The following is a 19,901-nucleotide window of genomic DNA, read 5'->3' as shown; positions in this document are numbered from 1 at the left end:
CCTGGTGTGAAAATGGGAAACCACGGAAAAAATCTTCAGGGCTGCCGACAGTGGGGTTCGAACCCACTATCTCCCGGATGAAAGCTCACAGCTACGCGCTCCTACACGCACGGCCAATTCGTCCAGTATTCTGAAAGGGAAGACGTCGGAAGTCCTCGTATTACGCTCGTAGGTTTGAAGGACTTCGACTATAGGGCACAGCAGCTTAAACTAACTCCTGCAGATACTTCACCAGAGCAACCAAACAAGGTTTTGGGTATCGAACTCCTCCTCTGTCCTGATGCATAATCAGTTCCATTTAGCGGTGTCGAAGCTCTAGGCAGTGAGATGTTGCTGACACAAATGTCACACTCCACCCTCTCTTCAAAAACACGAACCTAGTACCCGCAAATTAGGGTTTGATTTCCTGTTTCTAGTTTGATTGAAATAGAATCATCAGGATATCTGAGGTTGTCCAAAATGTCTAAACATGAAGACTTTTTTTTGTGATTGTCAGTCACCATTCTTATCACAAAGAATCCACTATTCTCCACGGCTTTAATCACCTTCTGGAAAAACAATGCAGCCTGTTTCCAGTCATTCGACCGGGTCAGGAATGGAATGAATGAAGCTCCCATCTACCAGCGAGGATAGGAATTGTGCCGGCTGCCGAAGCCTGTCGCACTCCTCCGGGGCAATGATTAATGAATGACAGATGAAATGAAATTATATTGGAGAGTGTTAGTGGAATGAAAGATGACAGGGAAAACCGGAGTATCCGGAGAAAAACCTGTTCTGCCTCTGCTTTGCCCAGCACAAATCTCACATGGAGTGACCGGATTTGAACCACAGAACCCAGCAGTGAGAGGCCGGTGCGCTGCCGTCTGAGCCGCGGAGGCTCCATCACCTTCTGAAATAAGGTGTAAAGGCACACATGCGAGAGTAATCTGAAGATATCCAATTACTTCTTTTATTAGATCCTTGCCTAGACAAAGCCGACAGCCGCTTTTCTCTTAATTCCCTTCTACATGGCATTTCATTGAGTCTTATCTTTTCTGGCTGCGAACCACCTTGTCGAGATTGGCAAAATGGTACACAACAGTTGAATATTTCGGGGAAAGCATCTGAAGTTTCAGTTCTACGAAAAATATATCTTGCACGAACGGAAAGAAACAAGGACCAACAATTTAAAATATCTATAAGCGTAACATGATTAATTGATTTCACAGTTCTATGCAAAATATCTCTTGTACCAACGGAAGTGACCTGACACGTTTACTCTTTGTATGGAATAACTCGTTTTCACGCACATTCATCCACCAATAACACAGTACTACACCCACACTGGCAGCAAAGATTGTGCGTCTATTGCTGCACTCTTACGGCAATTTGGAGAAATATTGGTAGTCGCGCCTTCCTGTGTTAAACTAGTGGCATAGAGCAGGCAGTATAAGAGGATCGAGACGGCGGTGGTGTATACGAACTGGTTCATCCTACATCAAATTAGATCGATAAAACAGACAGTGTTTTATTTACAACAACAGCTACCTCCACCAGGTATGAACATGTTAACTTTGGATCCAGAGGCCAACAATTTACCACTGATCCACAGAGGTTACAGTACGTTATTTTCTGATTCTTGCTTTTGGTACAATTGCTCATTGTGTTCCATTAGTTTTTCTGCCTTGTCTTCTTTTCTAAAATTTGTTCTACACGAGTTCTTCCCTATTCTCCAATTTTTATACATTTTCCTACTATAACATCCACCTTTCCTACAACCATATCTATCTTCAGTATCTTTCGTTCAGTCATTCCTTCTTAGTGGCTTTGGACTTTCTGCCTACATTTATTAATCACCTATACTCCATTTTGCCCTCTTCAAGTCTTTGCATTTTTGTACATTTGTGGTTCAATCTATTTCACAGAACTTCAGTTTTGATGTGGGAAATACAGGAAAAGAAGCCTGAAGGAAAAGGTAAGAGGTGAATACAGTTGTTAAAAGTATGATAAATGCCCCAATGGGCGTTGAAGCCTACCCTTGTGATCTAGTTTGGAAGATAAAACGAGCTTGTACGGGGGGCTTAGAAGAAATGTATGTGGGTATTTGGATCTGGGATTAATGAGGGGAGAGCCTATATATGTGAAGATGGCAGTGCATGAAGATACGGAGTTTGATCTTGTCCTGTTGTTATTGTCTCCACTCCCTCTTCCTATACTGACTTTTCTCCATGTTTATCATATTATATGTTCCTATCTTTCTATAAATGACGAACTATTTCTTGATGTTCATTTCCATTATTTAAATAAAAATGTTGTTACATGATACCATTAACTGATTCCACTATTACACTAATGTCCAAAAGTTAAGCATAAGTTACGAGTAAGCAGGGCATCAGGAAATAGACCGCAAATTGCACGACATATGCACCTACCAACCTTATGTATTCACTCTGGATAGGAAAGGAGTGTTCCCTGCTTTGACTAGTGGCGTACCCGCAAGGTAAACACAGCCAGTGCCTGCGCCCCATATTCCCTCAGTCGTGTTTGCCCTGTTATAGTGTGCAGAGTGTAGCCTCGTGGTGAACGTAACAACACAATGGCACAATGACGGCGTTTGGACCCCGTTTTGCAGGGTAGAATACTCGGCTTCCTGGAAGCAGGCCAGACACAGACCAAAGTCGCCGTATCCTTGAATGTGCCACAAAGTGTCATTTCCAGGCATTGGAGATGATTTTGAGGCACAAGAGATGTTAGTTGTAGGCCAGTACAAGGTCAAACAAAGGTAATAACACCCCACAGCAGGACCGATATCTGGCCTTAACCGCCCGACAAGATCGGAGTGCACCTGCAAGACAATTTTCGGCGGAGCTTGCAGTCGTCTCAGGGGTTGCTGTTTCCTGGCACACTGTGTACCGGAGGCTCAGAACAGCAGGGCTGTTTGCCCGATGTCCAGCGGTGTGTGTCCCGCTCACTCCAACACAGAGACAGGCCCATTTACTGTGGAGTCGTCAACATCGAAACTGGACCATGAATGAATGGAGGCATGTGCTCTTCACAGATGAATCCTGCTTCAGTTTGCAGAACGATTCCTGTCGCACATTAATCTGGAAAGACCCGGGTAGCCGATACAACCAGAGGGACATCGTGGAACGGGACCAGTATGGTGGTGGCGGCGGCGTCATTGTGTGGAGTGGCATCATGTTGAATAGCCTGCACATCTTCATGGGTGGTCCGAGGAACGATGTTAATGTTAGGAGATACAGGGAGAGGTACTGAGACCACATGTTCGACTCTTCAGAGGTGCGGTTGGTCCAGACTTCCTCTTAATGGACGATAATGCCTGATCGCACCGCGCTGCTCTGGTGGATGAATTTCTGGCTGGGGAAGCCATTCATTGCATGGACTGGCCCACGAGGTCTGTGGATCTGAATCCTATAGAACATGCCTGGGATGCATTGGGGAGGCGAACTGCATCGCGTCAGCCTCCACCAAGGACCCTCTAAGAACTTCGCGTTGCCACTTCGGAGGAATAGGATCGACTGCCACAAGGGCTCTTGGACCATCTGATAGGGAGTATGCCACGTCGCTGCGAAGCATGTGTGGCCATTAGGAGTAACCATACACCCAATTAACCTCTTAACTGGGTATTATTGACGTGCTTGGTGTAACTTGCCCTGTGCATTTTTTAAAGCAGATTGTTGTTACACAGGAGGATAGGCAGGAAGATTAGTAATATCATTCATCTGTGATACAAAAAGTAAATTATTGGAATTTTAATTAATTAATTTTAATGCTAGAGAAATTTTTAACCATTTTTACATTAACTGCAAGGTCATTTACCTGGTTGGAATTGGAGAGTTTGGCCCATATTTCACAGCCAAAAATTGAAACAAAAGCAAGGGGTATTTACAAATATTATATCATGAATGTGACATTCTGAACCATTTTTTGTTAACTGCAAGGTCATTTACCTGGTTGAAATTTGTGAGTTTTGTTCATATGTTATCACCTAAAATAACAACAAATAAAATAAAGGAATATTTATGAATTACACATCATGCTAGTGACACTGTGAAAGATTTTACATTAACTTCACGGTCAGTTACGTAATTTACCTCACTAGAATTGCACTTCACCTTCATCCGATTCGTCATGTTGTTCATCTTGTTCTTCATTCTCATTCTCGGAACAACTTTTACTATCAGACTCACCTTCATCTGTATCAAACCACTCATCTTCAGATATCTGAGAAGATAAATCGTCACAATCATTCTCTAAGTGTTGAATAATCTCGTCTTCTTCGAGTGTTTCGAACTTACGCTTTGAACTAGATGCTGCCATAAATGGCCTACTGCGGACAAGCAGCACTGCACAGATGTAAAATAAAAACAAATAAGCTTCAAGGAGTGTGACGTGGTATTTGCTGCCATTGAGTGGGAAAAACATCAATTTAGACAACAATACACAATGCGGCAAAGTAGCTCGTCATACCCAGGAGATATTTGCGGTAAAAGACGAGTACGTATATATTCGTCATGCCCATTACCCTGTAACATTCAGCGTACGAATATATACGTCATGCCCAGTTAAGAGGTTAACAGCATATTTTGTTGTGGAAGACATTGCCAAGTTTTGTTAGTTGTTCTCAAAGGTGTGCCTTAGCTATCAGAACCTTTCTGACACTGTTTTTTGGACATGCTGTGTGACATATGATGTGTGATTCAGTTTCCGTTTGTTCAGCAATCCATCTGACATTCCCATCATGCGATATGGCCTAGTTTAGTGATTATGTTTAACTTTTGGACACTAGTGTAATTCAGTCAATTCTAGGAAGAACCCTCCTAACAAATCACAAGCTAGTGAAGGTAAAATAAATCCTGAAACCATTAAGAACACCTTTAAAACAAGATTTAGCTGCACGTCGAGCTGGTAAAGGCAATATCATAAAAAACCTTACACTTAGAACAGTTAGAAGGGTTTTTATAAATCACAATAGACTTTTACATTCAGACAACGCACTGTACATACTGTCATGCCAGATCTTACACAAGGAACTTTCATCAGCAGCACCACAACCACCATCATCTATGGGTTAAGATATTAAGCGGACAGACAAACTTTGCCTACTTATCAATATTCTTCATCATCACAACCAACATGGATAAAACTCAAAGGAATGGTAGGGGCAAAACTTTAAAATACACGTTACATTATATAAATAACTTATTTACTTCCATAAACACAAAATGTAATAAAAAGAAATAAACACACAAAAAGTTTATGGGTTATCACAACACACAAGGTTTTCTTCAACATTTTCATCACAACCTAATAATGTCAATATCAGTGTTCAGAAATTAAGTAATTACAACTTAAAAAAAAAAAGAATGAAGCTACGTATTAGGGAGTCCGTCTGTTACGCCGTAGTTCTGCTCCTCCACAGTAGAAACGAGGATCTCCATACACTGGCTCACCATCGGGTAATGGCTGTCTCGTAACAAAAGTATTTGGGGTCACTGGCAGTGGTGTACTTGGAGTACTTAATGGCGTTCTTGGGGTACCTAGTGATGTTCTTGAATGCACATAGGCTGTAAAAAGAAGTGAGTATCATCTGAGAACATGCTATATAGATTAAAAAAAAAAAAAAAAAGGCTACATTACCATCTGAGAACTAAGAGAAAAGTATACTACATCATGTTGATACTTGTCTCAAAAAAGGTAGAAAGAAGGAAACAAGGACCTTAGCTTAAATGGTTCTTACTGATATAACATGTCCAGCAAAGTGCTCATCAAACTGTAAAACTAGGGCTTGAATTGAAGAAAATATCTATGTGACAAGTATATACAATATATCGAAAAGCTATTTCATTTGCTTAAGAACAAAAATATTGTTATATTATTTGTATGATACGATATACAGCGTTTTGGACCATAAAAATCTTACACTTTTTTAAATGTCTATTTTCAGAATTTGCTTAACATCGCACCAACACACATAGATCTAATGGTGAAGATAGTATAGGAAAGGGTTAGGAGCAGGAAGGAAGCTGCCGTGATCTTAATTAAAGTACAGTCCCGGCATTTGCCTGGTGTGAAAATATAAAAACACGAAAAACCATGTTCAGGGTTGCCGACAGTGGGGTTTGAATCCACTATCTCCTGAATGCAAGCTGATAGCTACGTGCCCCAAACCACACAGCCACACGCTCGGTACACACATTTCTGCAGTTATTTATTCTCCACGCTTTTAAAAATACATCAATATATTTAGATTGATACTTTCACTGCCCGTAATTACATACATGATAATAAGATAGACTTCGGAACTGTGAAGATTGCGGAAGAGGCAGCCCAGTACACAGGGAATAGTATGAGTACAATATTCATCAGCAGTGTATGTTTCCCACGTTAGGGGCGCTGCAAGGGTGTCTGCTCCCCATGTAAGGGGCGGCCTGAGTAATTGCTGGCAGAAGCTCTAAATTGCCTTTTGAACTATCGATAGCAGGCAGCTGTTTACCTTTGAAACAGGGTATGTAACATAACTATGAAAAGATACTTAAAAATCTCTAGTACTGCACCAACATAATGATGAAAAATTCAGTGATCAACAACATGTAAGATAAATAAAATAGGAAATGAATCATTAAAGTCTTTGAAGATGTAATCAAGGCAAGCAATTTGCAAATTAAATCTGCCAGGTCTGCTGACTTTGGCTCCATTCTTCGGCGGCATTAACTGGACCCCGAGGTTAGTCAGAAACAGTTAGTGATGCCGGGTCCCTGTGCTCTTATGTCAGTTCGAAACTGTTCAGTTCAACAATTTCTTGTAAATCTAGTTCAATCACAGTTGTTCCTTTCAGTTGCTCCCACTCATTGTGGTCATCATGATCATCACCAATGTTAGTTACACTACTATCTCGTGTACAGTAAAACCTAGATTATCCGTTCTAATGCCTGGGAAGGGATGAACAGTTAATAAAAAACAACGGATAATCCATACTACTAATTTTAATGGACTTTAAAGTACATAAAATACACACTGTACTGTACAACCTTAAAATGCAGTGCTTTAAACCCTCTTTAAAACCAAAATGTAGTCAAAGCTACAACAATACATACTAAATATTCACCTAAATTACCAGCAGACCATAAATAATTAATTTAACTGGTGTCATTTAAGCTGCTTTAAAAAATCTGTTACTTTTTTTTAATGTCCATTCTGAGTTTTCTAATTACAAGAATGTCTGAAAAATCTGTATCGTCCTCTTGCTCCAAGAATTCCATTAATGTTTCAGCTGACTCCAATGTGGTATGAAGCGGTATGCGATTGTTTGTGACGCACTCTTCTTCCCCATTCCCCTCACTTTCACTCGTCACTTTGCAGCTAACTACCGAGTTCCCGTTCACGCTTTTATTTACTACTAGCTGATGTAGCCGTGCTTCGCTACGGGATTCTCAGGAAGACTGACTTTGTGGTTTTCCTAACTGAAGTGAACACAGGTCATTACAAAAATGTCAGTAGGAAAGTAGCGATTAAAAGCAATGTTATCATATAAAATACTCGATCAAATGAAAAACGCACATTTTCTCACTTAACGAACAGTACTATGGTTTGCATACAAATTTTTATTTTTAATTTTTCTACTCCACCTATTCAATACAATTGATTTTGTGTTGTTAGAAACTCATATTACTACAACACTACATTAAAAGGGACATGATTCGCTCGGTTTTTGAGCATCCTCAGCCTTTGAAACTTATCTCAAGGTTAAGACCTGTCATTGTTCATTTGCTTATAACTAGAGCCCGGATTTCCATGCAAATGCATGTTTTTAAATAAGCTACTTACACTTTTCAAACTTTGTAAATATTCGTTCTATGGCTTAACGATTCCAAATAACCGTTCTTTTTCCGTGCATGTTTGCATGTTTTGGCCTTTTTAGGAGAAAATTCATGCATAATGCATATTTTGGATTTAGTAGCAAATATTTGGACGTTTATATTGCATTAAATGTGTTGTATGTCCGGCGCTCCCTTCTCGCTCCGCCAGCCAGCTGCACGCGCGCCTGTGTATCATTCTGCTAGCTTCGACGCGCAGCCCTCAGTGCGCGTGCCTGACCATCGAGTGTACTATAAATAGGAGCTCCCTGCCTGCTCACTTGCCCACTTGCCCCGGTGTCCAGCTCCAGAATACACCCTACGTCGAGCACGGAGGCTACTCCTCTTGAAAATGTGCTTCGACCAGGTGGACTGAATTTCTGGCAGTACGAGGTTTCACCTCTGGTCACCGCTCCCTTACCTGTTTCCACTGCCTATGTTCCGTAATTCTTTTACAAGCCATTTTCATTCCCTAATGTATGCAAGCTCCCTTAGTTTCGCTAGGTGGAATTTCTTCAATCAATTGAACTTACTTTTTAGGAATTCAGGCACTTCAACAAACAAGGACTCTCAAAGACATTTATGTTAGTGTGCCAGATAGTTTTCGACTATCAACGTGTCAATTCACAAAGACTATCTTTTCAAGATAGAAGTGTATATAAAGACTGTAAACCTGTACATATTGTATAAAGACAGACTTTTCTCAAGATTCAATATTCCTTTTTGCTTCAAAATAAATTTCAGTTATTTGTGTAAATATCATAAAGTGAAGCAATAAAAGTTGTGTTTTGTAAATTTCAACCTTGGTTACAACAAAATGGACTTTCCTTCTACCTTTGGTGCATATATAATGTTAACTTGCATGATAGTGCCTTTTATGATATTGGTGTGCAGAATTTGGGACCATTTTTCCACGTTATACAGTATGTCTATTACTGAGAGACGGAGCGAAGTATTCCTGGCATCCTATCTGACAACAAAAGTTAGTGCCCGACTCGTTGGTTGAATGGTCAGCGTACTGGCCTTCGGTTCAGAGGGTCTCGGGTTCGATTCCCGGCGGGTCGGGGATTTTGACCTTAATTGGTTAATTCCAATGGTGTTTGTGCTGTCCCCAACATCCCTGCAACTCACACACCACACATGACACTATCCTCCACCACAATAACATGCAGTTACCTACACATGGCAGACACCGCCCACTCTCTTCGGAGGGTGTGCCTTACAAGGGTTGCACCCGGCTAGAAATAGTCATTACATGTTACAAGCTTCATATTTGGTCCGTATTGAAAATGTATATCAATTTAAGATTATCAAAATTTTATTAGTCAACCTATTCAATACAAATGATATTCGCAAAGTTAGGACTTACATCCTATTAAACTAAGGTCTAAAGGGACATGTTTCGCCCTTTAAAAGGGCATAATCAGACTTTTTACACTCATGCTAAAGGTAAAAATCAGGATCCTGATTGTCGATTGTCGATATAAGAAAAAGTATATAAAATGAGAATAAAAATTAGAATGAATATTATACAATATGTGCAATCATAATAATCATAACTAACCATAATCCAAAACAAAGATCCCTCTCTTCCTAACAAGGATTCCCAACATAAATTCCATCCGCCTATAAAAAATCTTACGCAAACCGTATTTGACGTAGAAACGGATATATTGAACAGGGGACCCAAACACAACTGGGGTAATGCATCCTCCTACCAGAATATTATAACTACCATTACCGAAACAGAACTTGCTTTACAAAAGATCCCATATGACATACGAGATGAAGTAAGACAAGAAATCAGTAGAAAAATCCTGCAATACATCAATAGCATCCACAATAATAACCCAAACATGAATACCACCAATAGATCGAACTTAAACAAACTTAAAAATAAAATAAAACAGAACAATCTACTAGTAACGAAGGCCGACAAAGGCAACACTACGGTCATTATGGATAAAAATGAATACATAACAAAGACTAAAAAATGTTTCCAAGACAATACTTTTTCTATTAAACGCCGAGATCCAACCAACAACATGCAAAGGAATTAAAAAATTTTACTTAAAAACACACACTTTCTTCTCACCAAAACTGAATCTGCTAAACTCATAACAATGAACCCTCAATTACCGACTGCGAAAGCCTACCGAAAAATACATAAAGAAGACGTACCTATGAGACCAATTATAAACTATAGAGCCAGTCCAACCTACAAATTATTGCAATTCATCCAAAAAAATTTAAAAAAGCACTATACATTTTTAACAAACAAAACAATACTAAACTCAATAGATTTCTGCAACAGAACCAAAGAGCTAAAGATCGAACAACACCATACCCTTGCTTCATTTGACATAATAAATATGTACCCTAACATTCCTGTTAAACAAACAATCAAAATAATAGAATCTAACCTAAAAAACAATAGCAACTTGAGCACCTTAGAAATAAACGAATTCATAAACTTACTTGAATTCGCCATAAACAATAACTATTTCAGATTTCACGATACCATTTATCAGCAACAAGGCCTACCTATGGGGTCTCCTGCTTCCGGAATATTAGCAGAAATATATATAGATAACTTAGAACACACATCAATCAAAGAAATAGATAATATACATTTTTGGTGCAGATTTGTTGACGATGTCTTCGTAGTTTTAGATAATAAATCCACTGACGCACAAACTATACTAGACAAGCTTAACACTCTAGATCCCCAAATTAAATTCACCAAAGAAACCGAAAATAACCGTACACTAAATTACCTAGACTTAAAAATAACCAGACACGACAACCACTTATCTTACAAGATCTACAGGAAACCCACACACAACTCAAATACCATAAAAAATGACTCCATTCATCCCAATACACAAAAAAGAGCAGCCTATTATAGTATGATTTATAGAGCCTTTAACATCCCAATGACAACAGAAGACCAAAACAATGAATTGAAGTTAATCCACGACATAGCTAAACATAACGGATACAGCAAAGAAATGGTCAACAAAATCATTCACAAAATAAAATCACAACCTAAAACTAAATTAGCAAAAACAGCCAAACCCAAAAAAGACTATGCCCTATTTACCTTTAACAACACCCACATATATACTATAACTAATATTTTCAAGAAGCACAACATAAAAACAGCATTCAAAACCACACACAATAGTACCAACATTATACATAACACTAAAACAGTCAATAATAACAATAAATACAACCAATCAGGTGTCTACCGTATCAAATGTAACAACTGTGACATAAGTTACATAGGATGTACAGGCAGAAACTTCACCATCCGCTACAATGAACATATAAATGCAGTAAAACATAACCATTTCTCATCAATAGGCCAACATGTAGAAGAATCTAAGCATAGTTTCACAAACATCAATAACAACATGATGATACTAAATATAAACTCGAAGGGCCCCCTGCTCAACATAACCGAAGATTTCTACATTTCTTTAGACCAATACGCCAACCCCAATCATAACATTAATGATATTACTGAAAAAACCAGCATCATTTTTGACAAAGCCATTCCGACATTAAAGAATGATTACCTCAAAATAATAAACACACGCTCTAACAAACCAACGAATCACAAGCCTGACCCCGCCCCTACTTCTCCTACGGCCACTCCTTCTTCCCCTCCACAGCTAATATGAGACTTGTGTCTAGGGAATGTCGAAGTGCAGCCAATAATCGGCTATGCTCGGGACTACTCGAGGAATCTCGGCGTTTAGTACCGCCTACCTAGTGATTTCGCGCCACGTGTGTAGCAAGAAGAAGAAGAAGCTTTGTTTTGTTTAGTGAAAGATAACTTTACAAATCTATCTCAGTATTGGTTGTTTTGTGATAGTTAACTTAACAAGTCTTCCAGTGCAGCTAAATCTACAGACAGTAATTTAATAATCCACGAGGCATCCACTAGAGATCAATAACAACTTGCAATAATCCAAGATCTAAAATGCCATGGAGCAGCAAAGACCTGTGAAACAGTGTAAGTAAATTCCAATATTGTAAAATATTAGTGCACACATCACATTTAGGTATCAACAAGTACTCTTATCTTGAATTAATTACATTCATCGAAAGTAGACAATGGTGTAAAAGTTGCACTCATAGGTTAGATTTTAATTTGTTGTTTTCTTTCGTTGTAGGTGTGATCAGTGCGTTATCAAATGTAGGAGAAGTGATTTGGATGACATTTACAAGAAAGAAGGGCCTACCTACTTAAATAGCTCATACAAGATATGTTGAGATCACTTCCAATCCACAGATTTTAGGAATCCTCAGCTCTTTAGTCAAGGGGTAAGTTATGAATCAATCAATCAGTCACTACTGATCTGCATTTAGGGCAGTCGCCCAAGTGGAAGATTCCCTATTCATTGTTTTCCAGGCCATTTCTTAAATTATTACAAAGAAATTGGGAATTTATTGAACATCTCCCTTGGTAAGTTATTCCACTCCCTAACTCCCCTTCCTCTGAATGAATATTTGCCCCAATTTGTCCTCTTGAATTTCAGCTTTATCTTCATATTGTGATCTTTCGTACTTTTAAAGACACCACTCAAACTTATTCGTGTACTCATGTCATTCCACGCCATCTCTCCACTGACAGTTCGGAACATAACTGAGATTCAGTATGGACCCAACATGATTTTAATCATTTGTAACATACTACTTAGTCTCCCAAGTTTTCCCAGCCCAAACTTTGCAACATTTTTGTAACACTACTCTTTTGTCGGAAATCACCCAGAACAAATCGAGCTTGCTTGCTTCTTTTTTTTTTTTTTTTCAGTTCTTGAATCAAGTAATCCTGGTGAGGGTCGTATACACTGGATCCATACTCTAGTTTGGGTCTTACCAGAGACTTATATGCTCTCTCCTTTACATCCTTACTTCAACCCCTAAATACCCTCATATCTATGTGCAGCAGAGATCTGTACCCTTTATTTACAATCATATTTATGTGATTACCCCAATGAAGATCTTTCCTTATATTAACACCTAGGTACTTACAATGATCCCCCAAAGGAACTTTCACCCCATCAACGCAGTAATTAAAACTGAGAGGACTTTTCCTAATTATGAAATTCACAACCTGACTTTTAACCCCGTTTATTATCATACCATTGCCTGCTGTCCATCTCACAACATTATCAAGGTCATTTTGCAGTTGCTCACAATCTTGTAAGTTATTTATTACTCTGTACAGAATAACATCATCTGCACAAAGCCTTATCTCCGATTCCACTTCTTTACACATATCATTGATATATATATATATATATAAGAAAATATAAAGGTCCAGTAATACTGCCTTAAGGTGTTCCCCTCTTAATTATTACAGGGTCAGATAAAGCTTCGCTTACTCTAATTCTCTGAGTTCTATTTTCTAGAAATTTAGCCACCCATTCAGTCACTCCATTTTCTAGTCCAATTGCACTTATTTTTGCCAGTAGTCCCCATGATCTACCCTATCAAATGCCTTACATAGGTCAATTGCGATACAGTCCATTTGACCTCCAGAATCCAAGATATCTGCTATATCTTGTTGGAATTCTACAAGTTGAGCTTCAGTGGAATAACCTTTCCTAAACCCAAACTGCCTTCTATCGAACCAGTTATTAATTTTGCAAACATGTCTAATATAACCAGAAAGAATGCTTTCCCAAAGCTTACATGCAATGCATGTCAAACTGACTGGCCTGTAATTTTCAGCTTCATGCTTCATGAAGTTAAATAGTTCTTGTGTATTCCCTTTACTGCTTGAAATAGAGAAAATGAATATTACATGCATACATACATAGCTACAGACGGTTATGCCCTTCAGCATTCAGTCTGCATGCCTCTGTGAGTTAAATAATAATAATAATAATAATAATAATAATAATAATAATAATAATAATAATAATAATAATAATAATATAAATTACTTAGTATTTTATTGCAGTCAATGGTCATAAGATTAAATTACATTTCATAAATCCTTTAAGTGAGCATAATTTGAACATGAATATTTTGCATATTACAGCATAGTATCTTTCAATTCATTAATATATATAATAAATGCACCAAACAACATTTCACTACTCATAATGGCGAGTAAATATTAGTTGCAGATGAAACATGTCAGCGATTCTTTTCTCTGAGGACAGATAAGAGTGCGATACCTATCACAAACTGTACCGCATGGAGCGCAGATACACTGAGGACTTGGCACATGGTGACTGAATGCTGAAAACTGCTCTCACTTTGTCATTCCGACAAGATTTTGCTTTTTACTACCTTTACAGAGGGTTGTTCCTAGGCATTCCCTTCCTGCTTTTACAGCCGCGTCACTGTATGCCACCCATTCTCTTTCTGTATCGTACGCCTGTATCCTGGACTCCGTTACTTCCATAGGTCCGAGGCTTGCTCGGTCGATTCTGTGAAGCAGGATGCTACCTTACTTATAGTCCTAGTGAGGACCTCTCCCCTGACGGGTCCTAGCCACCTGAGCACAAAGCAGGCCATGACTCTGAAAATGTTAGGGTATCTCGAGTCTCAGGGCCACATTATAGGCCACTCAGCCGTTGCCCGTGGTTCTTGAACTAGGAGGTGACACCAGTAACCCACACCATGAACCACAAAAGTTAATAATATAATAATACTTGTTGGGCTGTTACACAACTACTATGAAATTGAATGGTATTTCACAACAGTTCATCATATTCTTGTAAATTATATGCTGTATTATTATAGCCTACCAGTTTTGCATTTCATAGTACTATAGCATGGGGCTTATTCAAAAAGCAATGTGTGTAATTAATATGAATATTAACTTTGTTTCAATAAACTTCTTTTTTAGGCTGAAACCCAATTCTGTGCCAACACAAAATCTTCCCAGCAGCAGCGTGAAGGGTGTTTTGGGATCAAGAAAAAAGAGGGAGTCCACGCAAGAGGGAGGGAGATAGAAGAAGAAGTGGAACATAATGGAACAGCTCCACCAGTGCTGCTCAGGTGCAGCCAACAGACAGACTTCCTAATGCAAGGTGTCCTAAAAGTGTTAATAACGAAGTTAAATTTAATATAATTAGGAAAAGGTTGTGTAAGGCTCCAAAAACTATCTGCAGAAAGAATGCACTTATCAAAAAATTGAAGGGTGAGGTGTGCAGGTTAGAGAAAAGTAAAGTGGAAACAAAGTCTGACTTAATAAAGTACTCTGGTCATTCCTGCTCATACTCAAAGGATTTTTTTAAGGGTCAAGTGAAAAAACTTTGTTCATAAGAGCACAGGAAGGCGATTCACTGACAGCGATAAAACTGTTGCTCTTGCAATGTATTATTGTTCTTCTAAAGCATATCAGTTCACTTGTGTTTCGGGAGCGCAGCGTGTGGAACCACTCAGAACGTCTCCGCTCTCTTCGGTTGCACGAACTATACACTGCGTACGTCAGTTGTCATGGTAGACATTCCAAGCGGCTCCACACTGCGCTCCCAAGACACATGTGAAGTCAGCAGCACTTATTCAATGGCCAGTAGCACGAGTGCAAACTGTTGTTCGTTCGTAATCTGTTTACCCTCCCGGGTCGATTTTTCCCTCGGCCTAAGAGAGGGATCCCACCTCTACCACCTCAAGGGCAGTGTCCTGGAGCTTCTGGGTCTGGGGATACAACTGGGGAGGATGACCAGTACCTCGCCCAGGCGGCCTCACCTGCTATGCTGAACAGGGGCCTTGTGGGGGGATGGGAAGTTTGGAGGGGATAGACAAGGAAGAGGGAAGGAAGCGGCCGTGGCCTTAAGTTAGGTACCATCCTGGCATTTGCCTGGAGGAGAAGTGGGAAACCACGGAAAACCACTTTGAGGATGGCTGAGGAGGGAATCGAACCCCCCTCTACTCAGTTGACCTCCCGAGGCTGAGTGGACCCCGTTCCAGCCCTCGTACCACTTTTCAAATTTCGTGGCAGAGCCGGAAATCGAACCCGGGCCTCTGGGGGTGGCAGCTAATCACACTAACCACTACACCACAGAGGCGGATGCAAACTGTTGTTACTTTTTAAAATTAGGTTATCATTTTAATTGTCACATATTCTCTTTTGATAATGTCATTTATATTTCAGTTATTCCTATGTTGGTCTTGTCATTCCCTAGACACCAGTGAGATAGTACATTCTATTTCACTTGACAATCTATTTCATGGGGTCACTTGGAAATTTGAAAAGCACTGTTGTTATTAACTTAAATAGGAAATCATATTATATATGCACATAATATACTGTAGACCAAATAGAATAGTATGGAACTTACGTAAATACAATTCTGGGCCCCTTCAACTGAACAGTGCTTGCTGTTTATCATCGTTAACTCATCAGTTTCGAAGTTCTTTTCACGAACACTGTAGTTTTGCCACCACAACTCACAAAATATTTATACCGTTCACAAAATATTAGCACAGTTCAGAAAATATTTACACAATTCACCCATACAGTAGTTGTTACCGTAACTGTTGTCTTTAGGATTGCTTCTATAAAACAGTTTATTGTACTGAAGTAGGACCTATAGCACATTTTTCTTAGAGTAGTAAAAAATTTGCAGCAATTGCCTGTTGCAAGTAACAAGTAACTAATCTCATGTTTGTTCCGTATTGAAGATAACAATAAGTAAGATTCTATTAGAATAAAATTTATTGTAGCCACCTATTGCAACGCCGCAATATCACGTAGCCGGCAGTGTGCGCAGAGAGGTAGAATCCACAAATACTGGCGATGCCAACAGTTGGGAAAAAAGAGTGGCTTATAGCCTATAATCAATTCGCAATTGAGTAGGTGGTTACAATAAATTTTATTCTAATAAAATCTTACTAATTGCCTGTTGTTCGCTTGGTAGACCTTGACAAGGAGGAAGAAGTTTCCTTATGGGGCTTTTTTTGTGGAAAATAATTGTTGCTGTATTTCAAACTTTATGCTCTTTGAAGTTGAAGGTGCTGTGCTGATCATTGCTTTAGTGCTGTAGGCTTGTATAGTTGGGATTATTGATTGGAGGTGTTTCTCAGTTATATCTACATGTTGTGGTGACTCTACTGTTGCGAACCCCCTGCAGGTGGGGGACACTCATGCAGAATACACCCGCGGTATCCCTTGCCTGTCGTAAGAGGCGACTAACAGGGGCCCAAGGGGCTCTCAACTTGGGAGTGTGGATTGGCGACCACGGGGCCCTTAGCTGAGTCTTGGCATTGCTTCCACTTACTTGTGCCAGGCTCCTCACTTTCGTCTATCCTGTCCGATCTCCCTTGGTCAACTCTTGTTCTTTTCTGACCCCGACGGTATTAGAGCATTCGAGGCCTACGGAGTCTTTAATTTCACGCTCTTCATGGCCCTTGCCTTTCTTCGTTCGTTACTTCATCTTTCGAAGTGCTGGATCACTTCTTTGTTCTTTTCTCTCTCTCCTTACCCCCTGTGGGTGGGGGATGCAGATGAATAATACACCCACGGTATCCCCTGCCTGTCGTGAGAGGCGACTAAAAGGGGTGACCAAGGGGGTAATTGAATTAGAACCATGAAACCACTTTTGATTCGTACCATCACGCGGGGAACACCATGGGTTGCCTGTACTTGCGAGTTGTACCACTATATTCGGTACGAAATGGGTTTGTGATTAGTAGCAGCCTGGCCGGGGGGTTTCCAGTACCTGCGCGTTGTACCCATGTGAGCAACACCACGGGTCTGGGCGTTGCCTGTGAGTTGTACCACTATATGAGCGACACCGTGGGTCTGCGTTGCCTGTGATTAGTATCCACTATGTGAGGAAAACCACGGGGCCCGTGGGACCAGCACCCGTGACTAGTACACTTAGGTGAGGAAACTCGTCGGTTTGCGTTGGCGCTGAGTGGTGCCATTGTGTGAGAAACACCATAGGTCTGCGTTACCTGTATGAAGTACAATACTTGTGAGTAGTACCATCTTGTGTGGAACACCGTGAGTTTTGCTACTTTTGATTAGTACCCCAACATGACAAATACCATGGTTCTACTTTACACCATTGTGCTTTATGAGTGGTCCCTTGGTCAGTAATTCTATTATTTACAATCTTTTTTCTTTTTTTTTTTAGTCTGATCCACTGGTTTTTTTTTTGTTGGGCTCATGTCCATCCATTCATTCTTATTGACATTTTTTATTTTATTTTGGTCAGTGGATGAATTTCAACTTTTTGTTATTTCATTTCGTACCAATAGGGGCCGATGACCTCTATGTTAGGCCCCTTTAAACAACAAGCACCACCATCATCATCATCATCATCATCATCATCTACTGTTGCGAGAATGCTTTGAAATTTTTCTCGGAGCTTGGCTTTGTGCTCTTCTATGTCCTCACTTAGCCTTCTTTTCAGGGGATTACGCAGTTCCTTCAGAATAATGTCCTTTGTTTGAAGGTGCTTCCTGAATAACTAAATTTGTGCCTGATTCTAAATTGTGTTCGTTAGCACCACCAATATATTTAGTTACTAGGTGTATATGTGTGCACATATTAAACCATGTGTGCTGTCAATGCAAATGAACTTGTCGCCATATCGTCGTAACATTTCTTGCTGCGCCTCATTTATTATAATTAAAACGAAGTCCTCTGGTTTTAATTGAGGGTACATCATAGAAGACATGTTTTGACCCTTGTAAAAGCGTACTATTCCTCCACGTTTCATGAATCCATGATTTGACACTCATACAATGATTCTCATGCCGCACAACTTCCGATTTTAAATTGTACTCTTCCTCAATGTTAAATAGATCCTTTCTGGTCAGAAGATGAATGCGCTCAATGTCAGTTTCACCAATAGAATTCCTAACCTCATCAAAGATTGTATCGAAAGGAATTTTCATCGCAATCTTCCTCGCTAAGTCATTCCTTTCCGACAGCGATAATCTCATGCAACCTAACTCTCCTTGGTGGCCTATGTGTGTTGCACAAAATGAAACATACATTTATCCAGACTGAAAAGTAACATCCATTTTCGATGGACAATGACCACTTATCTTGTTGCTTCCAAGTACTTCCTGGTGACGCTCCTGCTTACCCCTTGACTTCAAGGTCCCATCCCTGTGACATCTGTATTTCATGTCAGATGAACAATCTTTACATTCGTACTTGGAGCGACATACAACAAATTCACACACTTGCTCATTTTCTTTTTCCACTTTAGGAAATCCTCTTCATTTGCAAATTTTAAACTTTCGTTCACGATACAAATCTCATGAAAATTGATCAAATGTGCCACCATACGAGATTTTGTAGGACATTCTTCTATACATAGCGGACATTTCACTTGATGTTGTTCACACTTCGTAGTCTTATGTTGTGAATTTTTATGCCATTCTAAACTGTATTTTGTGTGAGAGGTATAAGTATACAAATCACACGAAAATTTAGGATTTTTGTTATTGTGCTATGTTCTTATGTGATGATTTAAATTTTTCCTGTAGTTGAAGAATTTATTACACTCACTACATACAAAATTGTCCATCGTGCAAGCATAAAAAGTTCACTTCAATGCGCAATAAAGCACTTAATGCACATAACTAATTCACTATTTCATGAAGTAGATCTCCAAAACTCTCTAGAAGTCTATAAATACTGTCTGTACTTCACAGCACCACGATTTAAAATAAATCTCATTACCCATGAAATTAAATGGCAAACTAACCGCGATTTAAAAAAAGACTCATTATCCGTGATATTATACGGCAAACTCGACGTAAATACTTGTAAAGTTAACTATCACAAAACATGCAATACTGAGATAGGCTTCTAAAGTTATCTTTTACAAAACAAAACAAAACTTCTTCTTCTTCTTATTGCTCTGCACGTAGCGCGAAATCGCTACATAGGAGGTACTAAACACCGAGATTCCTCGAGCAGTCCCGAGCATGGCCGATTATGGCTGCACCTCGACATTCCGTAGACACAAGTGTCATATGCTTTCTCTTAGATCTACGAAACATAAACACAACTGTCTATTCCTCTCCTAACATTGTGAAATTACCTGG

General features: G+C 39.5%; 1 protein-coding gene across 1 annotated transcript in view; it reads right to left on the bottom strand.

Annotated features, from left to right (window-relative positions):
- Positions 1-5,189: 5,189 nt before the first annotated feature.
- The window catches only part of Gp210 (nucleoporin 210), a 461,410-nt gene continuing 446,698 nt past the window's right edge, over positions 5,190-19,901 (bottom strand). The window contains exon 16 of the mRNA XM_067145468.2: positions 5,190-5,567. Coding sequence (XP_067001569.2) covers positions 5,380-5,567 — 188 coding nt within the window. The 3' untranslated portion in view covers positions 5,190-5,379. The remainder of the gene's footprint in view (positions 5,568-19,901) is intronic.

Source organism: Anabrus simplex, chromosome 4 (genome assembly GCF_040414725.1).
Source record: "Anabrus simplex isolate iqAnaSimp1 chromosome 4, ASM4041472v1, whole genome shotgun sequence".
Classification (NCBI taxonomy): Eukaryota; Metazoa; Arthropoda; class Insecta; order Orthoptera; family Tettigoniidae; genus Anabrus; species Anabrus simplex.
Note: the sequence above shows the minus strand (reverse complement) of the source record. Positions and strands in the feature narration are given on the sequence as shown.